The 20,942-nt window shown below is 37.8% G+C and overlaps 2 protein-coding genes across 2 annotated transcripts; one reads left to right on the forward strand and one right to left on the reverse strand.

Moving 5' to 3' along the window:
• The first annotated feature begins 938 nt into the window (after positions 1-938).
• LOC134813523 (uncharacterized) lies at positions 939-10,367 on the forward strand. The gene is made up of 11 exons (XM_063821340.1): positions 939-1,117; positions 1,229-1,331; positions 1,540-1,697; positions 2,027-2,163; positions 2,375-2,506; positions 7,768-7,842; positions 7,980-8,161; positions 8,320-8,452; positions 8,633-8,907; positions 9,050-9,207; positions 9,336-10,367. The coding sequence occupies exons 1-11, from the start codon at positions 968-970 to the stop codon at positions 10,167-10,169; spliced, it is 2,337 nt and encodes a 778-aa protein (XP_063677410.1). The 5' UTR covers positions 939-967; the 3' UTR covers positions 10,170-10,367.
• Positions 10,368-10,923: 556 nt separating this feature from the next.
• LOC134812687 (very long chain fatty acid elongase 6-like) lies at positions 10,924-12,525 on the reverse strand. Its single transcript, XM_063820194.1, has 5 exons — positions 12,364-12,525; positions 12,017-12,174; positions 11,765-11,941; positions 11,472-11,544; positions 10,924-11,279 (listed from the first exon to the last, which is right to left on the reverse strand). Exons 1-5 carry the CDS (start codon positions 12,508-12,510, stop codon positions 11,061-11,063), a joined length of 774 nt encoding a protein of 257 aa, XP_063676264.1. The 5' UTR covers positions 12,511-12,525; the 3' UTR covers positions 10,924-11,060.
• Positions 12,526-20,942: the final 8,417 nt, after the last annotated feature.

The raw sequence follows: 20,942 nt of genomic DNA on the forward strand, positions 1-20,942 counted from the left end.
CTCTTGATGCTATCCTCTAGTGGGCTATCTTGAACCAACCCTCTTAATTTTTAAAAAATTTTTAAATAAAAACGCTTCTACGTTTTCCATCCTCCTTCATGTAACCGCACCACGAGTAACAACTCAACAAAGATGTAGAACCCAACACTTTCTCTGAACGGATTCAGAAAGATCTGTGACACACTTCACCATTTTACTTAAAGTTTTTTTTCAATAAGAAAGGCCAATTATCACATAATTACCCAGTGAATTTGCTAATGATAGAAACAAAATGATTAAGGAAAACAACATTTTTAGAAATGGAGTTTCTAACATGTCACATGGAACTGATACAATCAATTTATTGTTGAAAGGGTTTTGGCTTGGCCTCCAACAACTCGAATGAGTAGTAACAGTGTGCCATCTGTAAAATTACAGGTGTCAAACTTGAATCATGGCCAATTTATAAGCCCAAATGTGGGCTGTGGTATTACTTACCCAAAAACCAACACGTTCCTACCATTGTTAATTTAGTAATTGTGCCTGAGGATTGTGCCTGAGGATCAAACCGAGTTTACGTATTAATTTTCAGGCTGGTTTACTTAAGTTAAAGCAGCTTTAGCTGTTTATCTCTTGGTTCGGCACCTGGGAATTTATTAATTCCTCCTCACATCCCAGAGGCATGCACAGCGTCTATAACACTCTGCAGTCTACACTCTACATGTTATCTTCCTGTGGGCCACCCAGGTCTAGCCCCAATGAAATTTTACTTTATTAAATTTACATTTTCCATATTTTAAATTTGATTCAAACTGTACAAATTAGAATGATATTGTTGAAAAATTCATTATAATGAAATATCAATGTATTATTACATATTCTGTATTGCAAAGTTACACACAACGTTGTGTAATAGATCCCGGTCGATGCCTATTTATTAGTTAAACTTACAATTACATAGTTATTTTCTCTGTAGCCAACTATCACCATGACAATGGCAGAGCAGTGCTGCAATCTCTCAAACAGGAACCTCACAGATTACATTCCTCCCACTAAATTACGTTACAACACCTTGATTCTGGATAACAACCTTCTAACCAACATTAAGAATGTGAAATACTGTAACTCACTGCGCCAGGTATTACCAATTTTGTACAGACCTTACTTTTTACATTCTAGGAATTGGCTGGGTTTTTTTTTAAACTTGCTTTACTAACTATGGGAGATCTTTATGGTATTATTATTTCAGCTGTCAGCTTGCTATAACGAAATAGAGGATATGAGTCCTGTTGGTTACCTGCAAAACTTGAAACTTCTGCATTTAATTGATAATGTCATAAACAAAATCACAGGTTTGCTAAATCATCCTTTGATTTTAATTGCTGTTATTTCTCTTTGGTCGTTTTTTCTATTACATAACATTAAGTACAGCTTAACAATATTACAGAACATACAATATACATTGTGTAATGTATACATTGTTAAATTACACCGAATTTGTTCGAAGGTAATTGCAATATCCGATTTTCACCTAACAGTATCCACATTGTTTTTCATTAGGAGTAGGGGAATGTTCCAAACTAGAGGAGCTATCTTTATCCAGGAACTGCCTCCAAAGCTTCACTGGGTTGCACCACTGCACCTCTCTTACCAAGATAGACCTGTCTTATAACAGTATCAATACTCTCGCTGATATCTCCTCTCTTACATCTCTTAGGGTATGTTCAATATTTCTAACTTTTGGTATTTTTATAATTGTATATCAATAGATGTGGATTGAGGTGAGGAGATGAAACACGTTTTGTTTTGACACGTGACAGTGATTCTGGGATTTGATTGGTCACTGTTGGAATTGGTTCATTGCACTCAATGTGTCAGGAAAATATGTTTCACCTCCCCAAAATCCACATCTATAGTCTACACCCCTTAAAAACATATTTTGAATAACTCAGTGGGTTTTCCAAATTTTCCGATAATCTCACCGGATATTAAGGAGGATGCTAATTAAACTAATTAATTAAATTAATGAAACTAACTTGGTGTCCAGGAACTATATCTGCATGGTAACGAGATAACAACTCTAGAGTCAGCTCCACTGTGCCTACCTGTCTGTCTGTCTGTCTTATCTCTTGCTGATAACAGAATATCTGATATCGGACAACTTGCTTATCTAACCAGACTCAGGTGAAAATCTATAAAGATAATCACAATTTCGATGATTCGTCCAAAGTAACGAAAGTGATAAACTCTTAAAATCAGTGGCATTTATTCCCCAAATCCTTACCTTATATCCACAGTTTGACAGGGCCAATGGTTTCTAGTATAGATAACTTTCATGATTAAAGAATTTTGGACCGTTTTCTGTGTTACTCTGTGCTAAAAATTAATGTCACAGGGTTCTGGAGAGGTTGAGTTTGGCGGATAACAACTGTGCTAACAACTGTGCATCACCCTACCAGATATTCGCTGTGATGTGCTGTCCAAGTGTGGAGTTTATTGACCACGAGCCTCTTGCACCGGATACAAGGTTATCATTGTTGGCAATAATCAATTACAGTAATAAATAATAGCAATAACAATTAACCTATTATGGAAACATGAAATATAAGTGATACGACATGTTGATCGCTTCAAAAGCTTTCAAATACAAGATTCAGGGAAAACACGGAATTAATATAATAATTAATAAATAATTAGTATAATAATTAATATGAGCGACAAACGTGTTAACGTGTTGGAGGATTTCTTAAAAGTTCAAGTTTCCGCAAAATTTTGTTCACCAAAATGACCTTAACTCAAGGTACATGAGGGTCGGTGAAATTAACGATATCATAACTTTATTACTATGCGCTGCTGAGTCAAATTCAGCTTGGAAATTAGTATGCTGTAAGTAAAGTGGTATGGTTGGCAAAATAGAGGAGAACCGAGCCGTGTATTATACGACGTGCAGCCCCCCGTATTTTAACAATTATCTACAGTATAACGAAAGTATGCAAATTGCAAAATTTTAAACTTCCGGTTGTTTAACAATTAACACAAACAGGGTGGGTACAGTTAAATAGACCATTATTCTTTTAAACACAATTTCATTTAAAGATACGCCATATCATATACAACAATGTATTGTAGGTCTCCCTCGTAGAAGGAATAATAATCCTGCTTGCTAAGAATGAGACACTGCACGGTACTTTGGTTTATATAGTCTGCAATTATACGCTCCTGACAGTGGTGGTTAGTCACCATGTTGACTATTGTTGTAGGATTGTATTGTAGGTGTTTTGGAGATTCATTGATTTACCAATCATTTCATTTCACGTTATAACATTGTATTGTTTCTCTGTTGATTTGCCCAGGATCCTTTCTCAAGTTAACATACTTCTCGGTTGTCGCTCTTGTTGCACATGCCCATATTTGGTAGTGATAGACAGAACAGTATGAAGATGTAATCTAATACTGAGTGATTTGACAGGTGTTTCATAATAAGATGTGAGATAACCGTATTCCACAGCTTAAATTGTCATCTTCTTCGAACCAGGACACATTTATATATTATACTTAGTTGATCCGGTCATGTTTAGTTCCCATTTCCTAAATTAGTACGACTCTCACTAGTAAACGTATTAGTCACACTGTCCCACGTATAGTTTAGATATTATCACGGACCACTTGAAGACTACTTAAAAAACGTGCCCTGCTCCGCTCTCTCTCCGACGCTACACGTAGAATATTTTAATAAAACACAGATACTCCACCTAAACAGTAAACATTTACTCAGAGGTGTTATTTAACTGTAGCTGTTACTGGCTTCATCATAGTATTGGCTTGTTGTTAATAAGAAATAAGAGTCGGCCATAATTATGACCTGGCATGGTACTTCAAACCCTCCGATTTCACAACTTTTACTACTGTAAGTGTAACAGCTGCGTCGTAAAATGTTAAATTTGTTAAACAAAAAGAGTCAGTTGCTATTTTAAACCTCCTCAGTACGGAGTATCGTACAATATTACAACTCTCGTGTTACTTTACAGTCAGGAGTTGTCTTGCTGCTAGCTGCTACTAGGGCTGGTTCTGTAACGTGATATTCACCTCACGTGAGTAACCACAGTCACGTGATTAGTGAAGTACTGTTCTTATCTAATCCGCACCACGGTGACCCGGCTCGTTGTCTAATATGTTGCCGGATTTGTCGCGTTTCTGAACTTTTAGTAGCTCGTGTTTGTTCATTTTCTGTCACCGTGTCAAGTTGTGATTTTGTATTTTGGGGGCATTACATTATTCAGTTTGGACTGTAATTAATTAGGCAATTAGCACCTCTGACCTAATCATTAATCCTATTTGTAATAATTATCAGTTGCAGCAGAAGGGAACCATGGTTGCATACTCAGCGTCTTAGGCTTTCGTAAAATTACGAATATTTTGAATATGCTGAATGCTGGCAGCTTCGTAGTTATGGTTACCCCGGTGAACCTTGTTTAGTTGCTTAGTAACCACGGTTTTAATATCTTGTGAATATTACCGTTCGGTCCCCGTCAAAATTTCATGATTCAAAATTTGAATCGAGATTTACAATGTTCTGGCGGTGGTTTAAACTAGGTCATGTCATGCTACGAGTTAATCATGCACGAACCTTTCAGATGCAGTGATTGAATATTTACAATTGAAACAACAAGTAAAGTTTGAGCACATGGTTACAATCCCTTACAATACATTCTTACATTAAACGTGTGACAGTTTATGTAAGCCACAATAATAACAAGCTGACGGATTGTTTGTTATTATATAAAAACCAATCCCTCACAATAATTCTGATCTCAAGGTCTTACGTTTATCACCTGATGATAAGTCACTTATTTGATTCACCATGTTACATGATAAGGTTATGTGATTTCATTGCATATTATGGAAATGTTTTGTAGTGACGTCAGACTTTGCATCAGAATATTTCATGTTGCAGGGCGGTTAGCTCTACTAGGGCATGTTAGACTGTACTTTTAGTAATGTAAATAATTATTTATCAATCATATCCGACATAGTAGGCCGATGGAATTAATGCGCCGTGTCTTACCCAAATTGTTCGAAGTTTTTAACATTGAATTATATGGTGCTTCAGTGCTCCAGAATTAGAGAAGAAATGCTGTTTCATTTTCAAACGGATAGAGTTAGATTGTTACATTATTATTCGAGTTAATCACTGTCTAACAGCAGCTTGTTTACTGTCTACTTCAAGCTACTAATCTTCTAATTTCATGATGTTTCCAAATCTCCAGACTTGAAATAACGTGGATGTTTTCTTAAAATTATACCATCTTATCCGTAGCACTTGTAATGATCGCTCACTTGTAATGATCGCTCACTCGTTCTGTGTCACTGATTCTAACCCCAATTTTAACATACTTTACATTTTTGTTACATGACACCTCGAACATCATTTTAAATCAATCCAATTTAATGATGACAGATTATTGAATTACAGCAGGCTATGCAACTTTAGGTTTTTGTGTAGTGTTGACTGTTGTTATTTATAATTCTCTACATTACTAGTTTTACCCTTCTAGCAAGGGCCCGCACTTTGATGGAGAATAAGTAAAAATAAGTAAAACCTTACATTGTAAATATTAAACACATCGTGTAACTCATAGTTTTAATTGATCTACCGATAAACAGTTTCTGTGCACGTCTAGGGAGATATTCTACCACTGTAATGAAAGCTTAATTTGTGGATAAAGTCATGTGTAAAATACGCCACTCTTCATATTGACCACTTAAAACTCAATCGCAACTAGACCATCAATCCGATATTAAAATTCAAGAGGAATCGATTGACGACGGTTGAGCAACCCAATACCCTCGGCCTCCATCACTCAAAATACCATATTTTTGTGTATGAATGGCTGTTACTTTTGCGAGCTAAAATAACAGTAAAAGGCCCGTTTGTTTGTTTGGATCCGGACGGTGCCGGGGCAGTTCTAATGACTATTTACAAAAGAAATGATTACATAATAATAATATGAAATAAATACCTTGTTAATCAAAATCAATCGAAATTCCGCTGCTTACTTGACAGAATCAATTTTAAATCTCGAAGACTTTCAGTCTTGTATGGAAATAAAATATGCAATATTGCTTATCAGTAATATTAAAATCACATAAACAGAGTCATCATAAAAACACAACAAAACTGTTCTCATTTCACAACTTTAAAACATTTGTTATTGTCCACACTGCAAACTTGTCCTTCCTTGAGAAATGTCTGTTATCAGGCTTTTCCTCTGCCTTCTTGTTGCGTTCCACAGCGACTATCTTTTGCTCAGCACTTTGTACTGCTCAACGGAACAGTCAGGGGTAATAAAGATTTGTAAAGTTGTCTTGCTTTGCTTAAAACTTGCTGCACGATGCTCGAGCTTGCAATAGTTACTTTCACAGGTCGAACACGTTGCTTTCCACCCACAGCACAATTTTGACCAATTCGGCTTCCTTTGATATTAGGCTTTTCGGTGAGCTGCAGCAGCACATCACTGACTTATTTAATGTTCATTTATCTTCTCATCAGAATTTTCTGCCAGTCCAAATATTATCAGATTTCGGCTTCTGCTTTCCTCTGCGCCACAACGTTTTTAACAACAGTTTTTAGAACATTCTGATCCAACAAGAATCCTGCTGCTGAACTAATTGACTTTTTTAATCTCAGCTTTCACGTTATTCTCTACCGATGACAAATTATACCATTTTTTGTCATTTAACTGCTGATATTCAGCAGCTAATAACTCTTTCTGAAGGTCTACTAATGATCCTCCTGGGTAATAATGCCTGCCTTTCCAAATACAACACATACTGACGCTGTCTGTTCTTGGTTAATATCACATTAGTTGACATGATATCGCATTAGTTCTATACAATGTAACAGTTCGCTTTTAAAGTACTCTCCTTGGACCTAGAGGAGGATTGTTGTGTTTTTGGAAATTATCGACCAATTGTAGACTACTAAACCACACTATTGTTGTATGAACTATGAGACGGTAACCTTGTCTAATATAGTATTGTAGTATAAGATTGTAACTCCAGCTCCCTCGCTGAACGTGGGAGTGACCCTCGGAGCTAGCGTGACCATCATTGATCTGACCATGGATTGTAATGCATCACCACGCACCTGCCGTTAGAAAGTTAAAATGGGAGTTTCCCGCGCAAACGTTTTACGTTGCGCGCTTTTTGATGGTTGTGATTAAAGTACGATATTTAAGCAGCTAGTGTATTTAATTCTTTTAATTTAATTTAATTTAACTCCCTTATTGATTGATCATTGAATTAAGAAGATAAATAAAATATACTTATTTTATCAACGGGCTGACTATATAACGCATATAAGATATTGAAAACGAGTGATAAATTTAAAGTTATCTTACAACGAATGTACTGACAGTTGAGCACAATTTTGAAAACAATGCGCGCATTTCAGAGACCGATATTGGCGGTTGGCATTTCATGGGCTAGACTGGCACTAGGCACTAGCAAGTCACAAATGTGTCACTGGATAGTAACCGCTAACCATAGTTAACATGATAACCTGATTTAGCGAGAAAGAGCAAAAATCTTTTCCATATTATTCGCAATCCGTCCTTGGGTCACGACTTAACGACTTAACTTTTTCATCAGTCAGTTTGCATCAAGTTACTGTAAAAATAGTTATCCGCACATCACACATGGTGCTTATTTTGTAATTTTTAGTTTTAAAAAATACAGCGTTTTATTAGCCTGCCTTACTAGAAGCACGTGATCAACCCTTTCTCTCAGGGAACATGCTAGAAAGTTGGAGAAGAAGATGCTGATCTCTGGTGAAGCATCATTTTCTGCTATCAGAGATGAAAGGTAAATTGAATGGTTACTCATAACCATTATATTTCGATTATACATAGTTTCGTTGGGATCACCAATGATGTTCATCAAGGGAATCAGGGAATGCCTTGAAATACTTCACATTATTGTCATACCATAACACATCACAGGCCGAGGGTAAGAGAAAGATCAAAGACAGATGTTTCACAGTCACCCACCAAAGAGAACCAACCCTTTGCTGCCAATGTCCGGGACGTCAGGCCTCCAGTTGTTGATAGTCCTGATGACATGTCGGGTGGGGGATCTGTAAACACTGCTTACGATGAATACAACAATCGCCCTGCGTCATCTGGTATACATAATGTATAATATTTGTTTGTGTGGTATATGGATGGATCTTAAAAGTGTAACTAACAAAAGCATGACATCGTTCAATGTTCACCGTCCTATCACGACTTATTGTAATTCATGGCTTATGTTATATTATACTCCTCACTCCCCACTCCTCAGCTATGCCACGAGTCCGAGCCAGACGAAGTTCTCTTGTTCAAAGCCCCTTCTCTCCTCCTATTGAGCCTGATGGACCACCTGTTGGAAGAAGGGGAAGATCCAAATCCGTGTTCACTTCTCCCTCTTCTTGCAGGTATTTAAACCCACTGAAACCTGGTTAACTAATCGCCTTTTGAGTATCGAAATTCCTATTTTACAAATGGTTCGGAGATTAAGCGGTACAGAATACGGCATCACATCGATCGCTGGAAATTAAGGCAGTTCTCCTCCTTAAAATTATTGATATCGTAATTCCTGACAATAAACACCTCAGATTCGAGCATCTCGAGCAAGAAATGGACAGTGAGAGTGTATACTTAAACATCTCAGACGACTTCAGCAAGTGTTTGAACGTAACTCCCGAACTTCCCGAGGAGAATGAAGCCCTCATCTCACCCTTGGAGAGGAGTGGTTCATCAGAAGGTGCTGTTTCTCTACAGTCTGAAGAAGCAGTTACTGAGTTACGACGGTCGTCAGGAAGTGACAGACTTGTGGTTCTCCCTGAATTCTTATTTGACCTTCCTGATCTTACCCTTCTGTCTCAACAAGGTATTACATCTTACCCTTCTGTCTCAACAAGGTATTACACGGTGTTCAAGTGAATAACACCTAGTTTACGGATTAAAAGTCTCTCCTCCAATCTGGAGAATTCTAATCTAGAATGAATGAAATTAAGCCGTTATTGTTTCAGAGATTGGAGGAGTTGTAAAGATTCAGTCAGTTTGGAGGGGTTACCGCAGCAGGAAACAGAATAAGAATTTGATAATGTCACTAGCTGTTTGGCGGTATCAGACACACTACTCCGTCATGACAGAGCAGATCAGCCAACTAACGTCAGATCTTAATCGGGTATGTCGCTGTGCTTGGAAAGAAAGTTGTACCATCACCACGTAGGTTATCTTTCTGGTAGAATATGGATTGTGATTATGATTTGGGGGTTGGGCAGAGCTTGAATTTTGAACCCGTACTCTTTTCAGGAGAGACAATTATCGTCTTTATACCGAGAGATGCTGTACAAGATGGCAGGGATGCTGAAAGAACAAAAACCCACTACTCGGTCCAGACTCACTCAAACTAAAAGAGTCGCAAGTTCTGACTCACACACTCAAACTCAAGGACTCATATCGACCCTCCTCGCTTCCTTCGCTGTAGATACTCTCCACGAGGACGTCCAGGAACATTCTAGTGAGGACTCCGACACTGACTCCTCTCAAGACATCAGTTCTAGATCTAGTAAAACAGAAGGAGTTTCCAACATGAACCGGGCTGGTGAAATTACCCCGAAGATTAAAACAAACGAGAACAGAACAATGTATGGGACTGAATTCAGCCGTGAGCATCCAATAGGGTCGATCGACAACTCTGGATACAATTATTCTAATTCTATTAACAAGAAAGTTGAAAGCGCTTCAGACTCTACTAATGGGTTCTCTTCTGATAGCAACTATTCTCGAGATCCATCGAATTCAGGAGTTTCCCAGAATATGACAGCTAATTCCTGTTCCGTATCTAAATATGCCGAACTGAAAAAGCAATTTGAATCACCTGATCATCTCGCTAAGATTAGAAGCGTTTCAGCTGGTGATACAAACACTTCTACTGAAGTTGCAGCTAGCTTTATCAGAAATTCAATTGATTCTCTGAGAAACTCTCTAGCTCGAAACAAAAACTCTCCGTCCAAACTTGAATTATCACCAAACAATTTAAATTCGTTATCCAGCAGTAATGGACACGAGCCTATACAAGATCATGATTTTATCGTGGATCAATTCAAATCTGCAGAAGACATTAGAAACGAGTCAGCAAATTGACATGATATTACTTCAAATTTTTTGTATTTTTCATTGTTTAGGTTGACATTTTGTCAGTGATTTAAATCATAAATCTTTGAATGCCGTAATCCCAGCCTGGATGTCAAATAGTGATCGTTTTTGTATATGTGTTGATCAATCGTAAGGGATTATAATTGTGTATTTGTACCATAAAATTTGTTATATGACATACATTTTTATTGAATTGAAAACTTCTTAATATAAGATTTTAGTTTGAAATGAATATTGGCAATTAGTTTCCACCTAGCAGGTTCATGTTAAAGTTAAGGACGTTTCTATTTATGAATTTGATCGATTATGGCTCATGTATCTTCTTATTTGAATTCCTTAAACTCAATAATCATAGCTTTCTACCAATGTTCCGTATGAATATTTCCGATGATCTAACTTCATTAAGGCAGTGAACTGCAGGGTACAGAATAAATACTATTTTCATTGATCATTGCATGTCTAGGTTTTTTTTCTATTATGTCGAGGAGGAAAAAGTGCAGGAGACCACCTACTCCACGAAGGCATCTGATACAATACAATACAATTGATCATTGAACTTTACTAGAAAATAGTAACATCCACACTCGAAAAGTCGCCTCACATAATACTTTTAATACTTAAATGTATCCACAATCACATCGGTCACTGTCCCTGGCCGGTCATTCATAGAGTCAGTAAAAAAGTATAAAACCTACATTTCTCTACAGTATAGAGTTTCAGTCAATACAAGAATAAGAAACATATCTTTAGGGCATTTAAATTCGATAACTGTTCCAAGTTTAGTTAATTCCCCCAAAACAGCGAATCTTCGAATATGTAGCAAACCGTAAACAGACTTAAATTTCAATCTATATAAAAATAGCATAGAATTGAATGTCTTTATTGAGTCTTGGGTTTCGAATATCTCTGCTGAGCGAACCTCAAGAACAGCACAAAGTAGCTGAAGTAAAGAGCAATAGCGACAATGCTGTGAGCGTAGGTGTTACCGCACTCCTCCCCCTTCAACTTTCTGTAAATGCTGTAGAAATTAACCGTAAATCCAACAAGCATCTGCACTGACTGCAGGGACGTTATACACTTTGCTAGGATCAGTGGTATCTGAAATACGGGGTTTTTATTAAAGTAGGTTTAGACATTATGGCTATGAATTAGAAACTTGATCGTGTATTCACTGTATATGGAAGGTAATGTTTCTAGTTTTTTTAAGTGAATGTGTTACTGTCACCATCTTGAGCTTGAGCCAACTTCGACGAAGGTCATTTAACCATCAGTTCTAAAATTTATCCTTACCTGGATCTTCACGGCACGTAAGCAGAAGTAAGTATACATGATAGCATGTACCAAGAAGTTCATCGCGGCGTACCTGAACGGAAAACTAAGCTTTAGAACATGTTTCAAGTAATGAACCTATCAGTAAGCCTGTTGCCGAAAAATATTAACATGTCAATTGTTATCTAAGAGCATTCAAGAAAGAATTATCAATAGTCCATCAACTGCTAAGAATATATAATACTCTATCGTTTGAGACTTTTTCTCAACCAATAAGAGTTGGCAATATGCTAGTAGAATTAAGCTTAACCCACCAGTAGCTGGCACCAGGCCCGTATGCCAGGATATGCCAGGAGAAGATAAGGACAGAAGCATGGTGATAGGTGTGCAGTATCTGTAAAGGAGCCTTTCTCAGAATTATGAAAGCTGTGTCAAACAGTTCAGGGAACTTAGAGAGGCAGAAGAGGTAGAGCCAGTAAGCCAGTGGTTTCCTGAGGTTGTTAGTTATTATTCATGAGATTGTATGATTTCAAATTGTCCAACATGAAATTATTTAAATGAGTTACCTGTGTAAATAGTAGTCACCCGAACAAACTGTCATGTCAAAGCCATGGGTCATGAGATCTTGAACTAGTAGCCAAGTCACGTGATATGCACCCCACAAGCTGAACCCTGCTAGACAAAAGTTCCAAACTGCCAAAATCCATTTTGTGTCGTGCTTCGTCTGTAAATGAAATTTGTTAGAAGAATAGTGAGTTTTCAACGCAGTTGTAATTTGTAAGCATGATCCTAAGTTGTGAATTGTTGGGTCAAAAACTGATAAGATTTAGCTTCTTCTTCTCGGCTACATACCACAATAAAAATTTAAAAACTCAATACAATTACAAGTCAGTGCACTAGAGAATGGTCTCACCTTAACAAGTTTCTGAGCACTGTACACCACAATAAGGTAGATGGCACCTATGTAGATGGACCAGTGCCACACACTCTGAAAGCACTCCTGCGTGGAGAGAACATCGAACTTGTGGTATGAAACAAACACATTAGATACCCTCTCCATCGCCACGACTTGCCTCTAATTGGAATTGATCTGTTAATTAACTAATTGGGTCTTTCCTTTGTGACTGAAAATTAAACAACCATAATCATGTAAACAATATTTCGATAGAAAGATTGCTTTACTGAAACTGTTTTGACTTTGTATGTTAACTTTTCTGCAAATCGAGATAACATTTTTGAGAGATAAGGTTGTTGCAACGTAGAAAAATCGGAAGTACTAATTTTCTAACTTTTGGATTTAGAACGCAGAATGTATATTGTATAAGACTAATTTAAAAACGAAAACTTGATAAACATATCATTGAAGACAGATCAGAAAGTATATTTGTCCGTCATTATGAACTGATATCATCTAGCAGCCGTGTGGCTAACATCTAATTGAAGGGATGAGTTAGCATATGCTGATCACGTGCTCTATTAGTGTCACGTGGTGTAACATGCCAAGCTTTTAAGTGTCAGCCCAGTGACATTACTGTACCAAGTCGTGGAATTGTCTACTGTAGACAAACGATTATACACTTGAGATTGATCAGTGTTCAATTTATAATTGTTGACCTGTTGCAAATAGTAGCCATGTCAACAGAATGCATCATAACTGACTAGTTCAAATTCTGTTATCACGATTAAACAACTAGCTCAAAAAGAATGCCATCGGATCCTTAATGAATTCGATACAGGTAAAGGTATTCGATACAGGTAAGGGTATTTAACAACCTTTGGAGGTTTACAACCTACCAGGACTCGCGCCGAGTTGGAACAGATATTTTACGAGTATCACCCGTTAACACAACCTAACCACTGAAATTGAACAATCAAAACAAGGTTAAGGTAGGATTTATCTGACTTGAAATTCCATGATACAATTTCATGATCATTATACCCACTGCATATTGAGTGATAATGTTCAACTTCACCCATGGTGCTCCTTCATAAATCTAATCTTTATTACAAAAATAAATTGAGTTTTCAAAGTAAGCGTGTTTAATGCAACCGAAGCTGAAGTGAACAAAATGAAGTAATTGGCTTAAAAGGGATGAAAAGATAAAAGTCAACAATTAATCTGTATCAAACATTTCCGCCGAAACGTCGATGTAACCTTATCTGCGGACGCCACCCCTCCATTTAAGGCCCACCACATTTTTTGTTCGTATGTAATACACTTGATAGGTAGTAGGTACTTATCTTCCAGCCAATAACTGATAAGGCTGCAGCAGAATGTGTCTGCTGATCATGTTATGACGTAGTGTGACGCACGCATATCAGGTCATACCAGGGTGAGAGAAGGATATTACTATATTAGGAGATTGTATGATAATATAGCAAACCAAATGTTAACCAGTAAGCAAGTAGGTGATTTATGGATATACGGTATACACATTACTTTTATTTATGAAAAGCAAATATGCTTTATAAAGTATATTTGCTTTTCATAAAGGAAGCAAATAAGTGCTACTGTAAGTGGGATAAACATTAAACACCATGCTGATAGTCAAATGTTAGAATGCTCTAAACAGTGTGACTGTTTATTCTTGAGACGCATCTCCAGACTATATGCTAAAATTTAGGCAGAGACGGTATCATCACCATTAATCGGAGAAATTTTAGCGATCGTGAAGCAAAATGCAACATATTTATCAATATCATGCAGCGAAAACGACAAAAGAAACTAAACCTTCGTTTCATCAAATGGTAGGAATGGCATTGTTTTTTTTGCACTAAAGATGATGAAAATGATCCCCAAAACTCTAATAAAACAGTTAATTTCTAAAATAGGTACACACTTACACAGTACAATATGCAATTAAACATTCATGATATATTATCAAACGACCTCAGTCCTCAATATGTATAATATTAGATGTACACAATATTGTACCGTATCCCCACTACAGCGCTCAAAGACCACTTTTACATACCCCATACATTACTATACTGTACATTTCTCTTCCAGGACCATAGAGATACATACAAGCCACATCTTTAACTTTACCTCTTCGCAAATGTAAAGGCTAAAGTGATAAGAAGACTAAAGACCATCGAACGAAGACCCCTATAGAAACCTTTAGAAACTTACACAGACTTAGAAAGGGGTCGTTCACATATTACGTAATCAATATTTTAGCAATTTTTACCCCCCTCCCCCCCCCCTCTTCCGTAATCAACCGTAATCAAGACCCAACCCCCCCCCCCCCTCCTGACAGCAATATTACGTAATCATGGCCTGACGGCTGACCCCCCCCCCCCCCCCCCCCCTTGACTTTTTCCTAGAAAACACTTTTCTCTACGTTTCATGCTACCCTGATCATGCTATCATTATTTTCATGATGAGCCGAAATCATTGTTATGATATCTGGCCAAGCACCTTCTAAACTACTAACTATTATAGCCGGATATTCGATCAATTTCTAAATTTTATCACTATCAGAGTGAAATTGAGTGGAATTTGAATTAAAATATTGTCAAATTGTTATTATTCTAGAGGGTAAAAAAGAAACTTTTGATTACTTAATGATTAATCAACGACCGAAACCCCCCCCCCCCCCCCCGTAATCAACCGTAAGCATTTGTAAACCCCCCCCTCCCCCCTCGGCTGATTACGTAATATGTGAACGACCCCAAAAGGAACAACCCGGTTTGATCTTTCTGTCTTATTCATATATACTGTACTGTATCAACTGGAACATATCTGAATATTTAAATTTGTTGGTACGAAAATGTCTTACATATAACGAGACAGACAGTATGTTAACCAAGTGCGATGGAAAGCAAGTTGACAGTAAGCAAAGAAATGTAGTTAAAAGAAAGAGTTAGTTAGAAATGTAACGTATAGTATGCGGCATATCAGAGTGATATCTAGCGAGTGCAAAGGTAGCAAGGGAGGTAAATGTATTTGTATAGTAGTTGCTCTACCATCTATACGGTGACTGGGCTGCCGGAAGTTAGCCCGAGCCCAAATATCTCTGTAAGTGGGGGGGGGATGTATAACTATAGCCGCCAAAATGGGCCAAATATTCAGAACACGATTAAATTTTCTAAATGATTAGCTAAATTATTCAGGTAGGTACTATAGTTGATATGAAAAACATTGATTATGAACATTGATCTGAAAAATATTCATTTTTGCGTGATTTATATCGGCCATCACTTGTTGTTTTTTATTGCAACTGTAAATATTTGAACATTGTCGAATCCTCTTAAATAAACAAAAACATCTTTAATGCTATAAAATTATCAGCTAATATTGAACTAATCGTATTGAACGTCCAATGCAGATCGACAATCAAGTACAGAAAATAAAGCCACCAGCATAAGATGTTGCTTGCAATAACATGTCATTGCATGAGGATAAATTTGAGATACTCGTGCACAAACACTGTCCCCGAAACAGCTTGCAAGACCTCCCGTTTGCCATCCTGACGCAAACTTATCAAGTTTCGCATGGTAACATAATGTACCCTACGGATGCAGTCAAAGACCTGGGGGTTTTGATCTCGGCGGACTTGTCTTGGAGCTCACATGTTACTATGATAGCAGATCGTGCCCGTAAAGTTGCCTCTTGGGTTCTGAGCGCTTTTAGATCGAGAAACAAGATCACTATGCTGACCCTCTACAAGTCATTAGTCAGAAGCCATCTCGAGTACTGTTGTCCCCTCTGGAATTCAACTAAGCAAGCTGATATCGCTGAGCTAGAGGGAGTACAACGTACATTTACGTCCAAAATACATGGTGTGCAACATCTGAACTATTGGCAGAGACTGAAGGCCTTAAAATTGATGTCTCTTCAACGGAGGAGAGAACGTTACACTATCATTCATATGTGGAAGATCCTACACAAGAAGTGTCCTAATGATGTCAACGTTCAGTTTACAGATACACTCCGTTATGGCCAGAAAGCAGTAGTCCCTAGCTTGTCAACGTCCAGTAGCCAAAGGAATCAATCGATCTTTGACAGCTCATTTGTAGTGATGGGGCCTCGATTGTGGAACATCATTCCCGCAAACCTGCACCTTATCGAGGACCCCCTACGTTTCAAGTCATTGTTGACGGAGTTTGTTACATCTATTCCGGACGAACCTCCTGTTACTGGATATTGTTGCCAGAACGGGAATTCGTTATTGAACTGGAGCGCAGAAAAGACAGCAACTTCGCTGCACGGGTGGTCAGCCGTTCTGATGACCCGATAGAGGATCTATGAAGCAACCCCAAGTAACCCAAGTAAGTAAGTAAAATTAGTTTTGAGGAGCAATATTTCATACTCTCGACTCCATATGTACGTGTATTAGTGTGGGAATATGCAATATATAATATACAACAACAACAATACAAGGGCAGGTCTCTCCCACAAGTTGGGATGGCCTGAGGTGATTATCTCCTTTTCGGTAACCCTAAGCCATTCTGTGCCGAGGCACTATACTAGCTATAGCATATAGCTAGGGGGGGTTAGTATAGGGGGGTTAGTCCAACGAGCCAGCGAGTGTGTATCACCAGCCGAAGCTGTACCAAATCACAGCTTGGTAATACTAATATTAACATGATTGAAATTACATATTCAGGGCAGAGCGAAATTATCTTTAAACAGATATCTAGTTCCTACATTGTTTGCACAGAAAAGTGCGTGTCTGCTTGAGTCACTGTTTAAATGTTGTACAGACAAAGTGGATGTCTCCAATGCACCAGGCGCAGGATTCCACCGTTCAGATTCTATCGTAGATTTCGAATAAGGATCTTAATGTTGAAATAAAGATTTTTAATTATTAGAAGATTACTAATTACTAAAAAGAACTGAACAAAAAAGCATCAACAAATTGAATTAAACGTAAAAATCCTACACAGTGACGGTGCTCCAATATATGTATTTCCACAAATACCAAATGGCTCCTGCGGTACGTACCAGTTGGGAAAGCGCCAATGTTGCCGTTACTGATAACGATTGCTTTGATCTCGACGGCTGTTTTGGCCCCTCTCTCCTTGCAGAGGGTAAAGAGAGATTTGAGAGACGAAAGGAACTAGGAACTATGGTCACAACGAGAACTACAACAAGCTCACTGTTAGTGTTAGTTTACTACAAAAGCACATGAAAATTATCTAAGGTATAGACTCCTGTGATGGTATAGAAAGCTCTATATGTATACACGTCTAATGGACTCGCAATCATGTCCAAATATGGCTTAATCCCCCCTTCACAAATTGCATGATCTCTGTAAATTGAAGGGAAATAGCGTTACCAGATGTTGGATGTGACTTTCATTATGACTCGATATAACTTGTGGTAGGTATTACTCTATATTTAGAAAAAGTAAATACAACCCATTTATGGCATAATTGTTGAAAGACGAAACTCAATGACTGCACTTCTAAGGATACAATTACATGTACATTTGAGGAGTTGATTAGCAAGGCATATCGCATAACATATTACAGCCTCTTCTCAACATGGTAGAGAAGGAGTGTTATCACGCCACTTGTCAACATTTGGAAAAGTGGTGTGATTTCTGCACATTGGAGAAGATTCTAGTTTCTACCGTCGTGTTTAACCTTGAAACGATGTAATCAGGCTAGTTTAATTACTTTAATAGCAGTAATTGTCAACTAATAAGCGGCTGGTTATGGAAATATTAATCGCTAATAGCCATAAAGAATAGCTTGTTAATAACGGTAGAACGGTAGATTTCGTCGTTAAATTTTAAAACGTCAAATCAAATGAAATGTTGCTGGGAAGGTACCGTTACTGCATACCAAACATGTTAGGATGCTCATTCTGCAGACTGATATGGGTGTTAAGAAATCCAGTGAGCAGCGAAGTGCGATCATGTTACCGTTTCTAAGCTAGTTAAGTTGTTAGCAAATTCCAACGGAAACGCTACTACCATTTCATATTGGGCGTGTACCTGCAACTTCCTGGTGCAAGGCCGGCCTGTGAAGTACCTGGTTAAATGGAAGTTCAATTATGCCATCGAGGACTTCATCTTAAGTCTTAACAGATAAGAAATGTCTTGTGATTGGTGATGTGTTTTTCAAGGGCCTACAATATGTTTGAACATAATGTAATCGGTAATTTGGTTACCAAATTCCGGGACCTTGAAGCACGTGAAACATTATGTTTTTACAATAATTACATTATACACTGTTATGTACGTGATAATGATCCAATTCAAATCTTTACAAAATGCTGAACTACAGAATGCTAAACTGCAAAGAGAACTTTTGATTTTACCTACGGAAAATCGCGAGGACTCTTGATTTTATTTTTACTTACGGAAAATTACGAGGACTCTTTACTTTAACTAAATCAAGAGCAAAGAAGATTGACAAGGCCTGAAGGCCTGGTCAGCTTTTTTAGCATTTTAGTAAACTGATTGCTTAGTATATTAATATATCCGTCACAGCATATTTAAGGTGACCAACAACTGAAGCCAGTTGAACTTAGTTCCCACGTAATTAACAGGCACCCAATCAGCTTAATTGGGTGACCAATCAGCGTAAATCCCAAAACGACAACTGAACCCAAATTTTTGTAGATCAGATTTTTAGGTTAGTTTGAGGGCCAGTCTTGGCTCAGATCTCGTGTCTTCTGATGCTTTAGGAGAGCCTGGATGTGGATGATGATAATTCAGTCTACACTAGACACACAGAACGAAATCAAACTTCCAGCACCCTTGATTGACGATGTCAATCCATCAAGATCGTTGCTCTGCAAAGCAGAGCAACGATCGACACAAGAATGCTAGTTTGCCATTTGCGCAGCGCGCTGAAGCGGCGAAGTCCTCCAACCAGCACCCCAATCGTATCATTTTCCATCTTAGTTGACAGATTAATTGGTTTCGGGTGAGAAATTCAGTAAACTTGTAAATTTCGTCTTCAAAAACTGAAAATGGGACAGAGAATGGGACAATATTATTTTCAATTTTCTTCGGGATTTTGACTTCCAGTACCTCAATTTGGTTTCATATCATCATCAATTAACTGACTAATTGGTCTCTGAGCAAAAAATCCATCCAATCTGTCAAATTTGTGTTCAGAAGATTTCATATTTGAAAATGGGACAGAATTTGGAAAATATGAATTTTCGTTTTGTGAAGATTTCTGCAGTGAGCTTCCTCCGACCGATATCAAACTTCCAGCAGCTCAATCGTATCATTTACCATTTACCATCTATAGTTGACAGACTAATTGATTTCGCGTTTGACCATTGTTAATGATCTGGCCCGGCGCGCGCTACTTCGTAGCTCTTGCCATCTTCGAAGAAATTTAGACGAGTATGGAGTAACATCCGTCAAATTTCGCGTGACAAATTCAATAAAAACTGTAAAATTTCGGTCCTGGAAATTTCATTTTCAAAAACTTTACTGGGCCGCGCTCAGCCTGTCATTCCGCCGAATCTTTATTCGATGTTTATGAACATAATAGCCCATGGTCCCCAGGTAACAAAAACTGAAAATGGGACAGAGAATGGGACAATTGGCAATATGATTTTTCAATTTTCTTCGGGATTTTGACTTCCAGTACCTCAATTTGGTTTCATACCAATACCATCATCAATTAACTGACTAATTGGTCTCTGAGCAAAAAATCCATCCAATCTGTAAAATTTGTGTTCAGAAAATTTTATATTTGAAAATGGGACAGAGTCAGAATTTGGAAAATATGAATTTTCTGTTTTCGTTTTGTTAAGATTTTTAACGGGTGATACTCGTAAAATATTTGTTCCATATAGGCAATAGGACCGTCGACGAGTCCAACTCGGCTTACTGGGCCGCGCTCAGCCTGTCATTCCGCCGAATCTCTATTGTTTATTAACATAATAGCCTGAGGTCCCCAGGTAAAACTCGGCGTGCGTCCTGGTAGGTTGTAATTGTAAACCTACAATAAGATTTCTGCAGCGAGTTTCCTCCGACCGATATCAAACTCCCATCAGCTCAATCGTATCATTTGCCATCTTGCATCTATAGTTGACAGTAGGGGGTGCACGATAAAAAATAAACTTGCTCGGATTTTAAAAATTTTTGTACCACTGTTATCTAGAGACTGTGAGAATTTTCACAATACCAAATTTGTCATACCTTTTTGGAAAGATCAGTGAGTTTCGCCTAGGTGCCATATTTGATGGTGCGCGGCTTTTGGAGCAAAATTAGCTGTAAAAGTCGCGTAATTTGACCAAATTCGTCCAAATTTGACCATTTTTGTCGTATTATTCGGATTTATCTTCAGTTCCTTAAATGAGATCATTCTGGAAATTGGCGACGACCTTCCAATAGGGCTTTCACAACTGTCCGAAAAATTTGGTGGATATCGGAGTTGATATAGTGATCAAAATGGGGCAAAATACACTGCTTTTAGCTGTAACATAATGTTTGATGGTTGGATATGCTTTAAATTTTTCGGACACTTTCCTTGTAAGTCTATGAGTAAGCTTACCAATTTTTGTTGCAATTG

The sequence above is a fragment of the Bolinopsis microptera genome, chromosome 3 (genome assembly GCF_026151205.1).
Source record: "Bolinopsis microptera isolate Bmic1 chromosome 3, MBARI_Bmic_1.0, whole genome shotgun sequence".
Taxonomy (NCBI): Eukaryota; Metazoa; Ctenophora; class Tentaculata; order Lobata; family Bolinopsidae; genus Bolinopsis; species Bolinopsis microptera.

What these genes read in the sequence shown, in the direction of transcription:
- LOC134812687 (XM_063820194.1), bottom strand. Translation starts at nt 12,510, where the DNA reads ATGGAGAGGGTATCTAATGTGTTTGTTTCATACCACAAGTTCGATGTT. An exon ending in GTGCTCAGAAACTTGTTAAG is followed by an intron (nt 12,175 to 12,363) that starts GTGAGACCATTC and finishes TTTCATTTACAG; the next exon opens with ACGAAGCACGACACAAAATG. An exon ending in TACGTGCCGTGAAGATCCAG is followed by an intron (nt 11,280 to 11,471) that starts GTAAGGATAAAT and finishes CCCGTATTTCAG; the next exon opens with ATACCACTGATCCTAGCAAA.
- LOC134813523 (XM_063821340.1), top strand. Translation starts at nt 968, where the DNA reads ATGACAATGGCAGAGCAGTGCTGCAATCTCTCAAACAGGAACCTCACA. An exon ending in CCTCTTGCACCGGATACAAG is followed by an intron (nt 2,507 to 7,767) that starts GTTATCATTGTT and finishes CCTTTCTCTCAG; the next exon opens with GGAACATGCTAGAAAGTTGG. An exon ending in TCTGCTATCAGAGATGAAAG is followed by an intron (nt 7,843 to 7,979) that starts GTAAATTGAATG and finishes AACACATCACAG; the next exon opens with GCCGAGGGTAAGAGAAAGAT.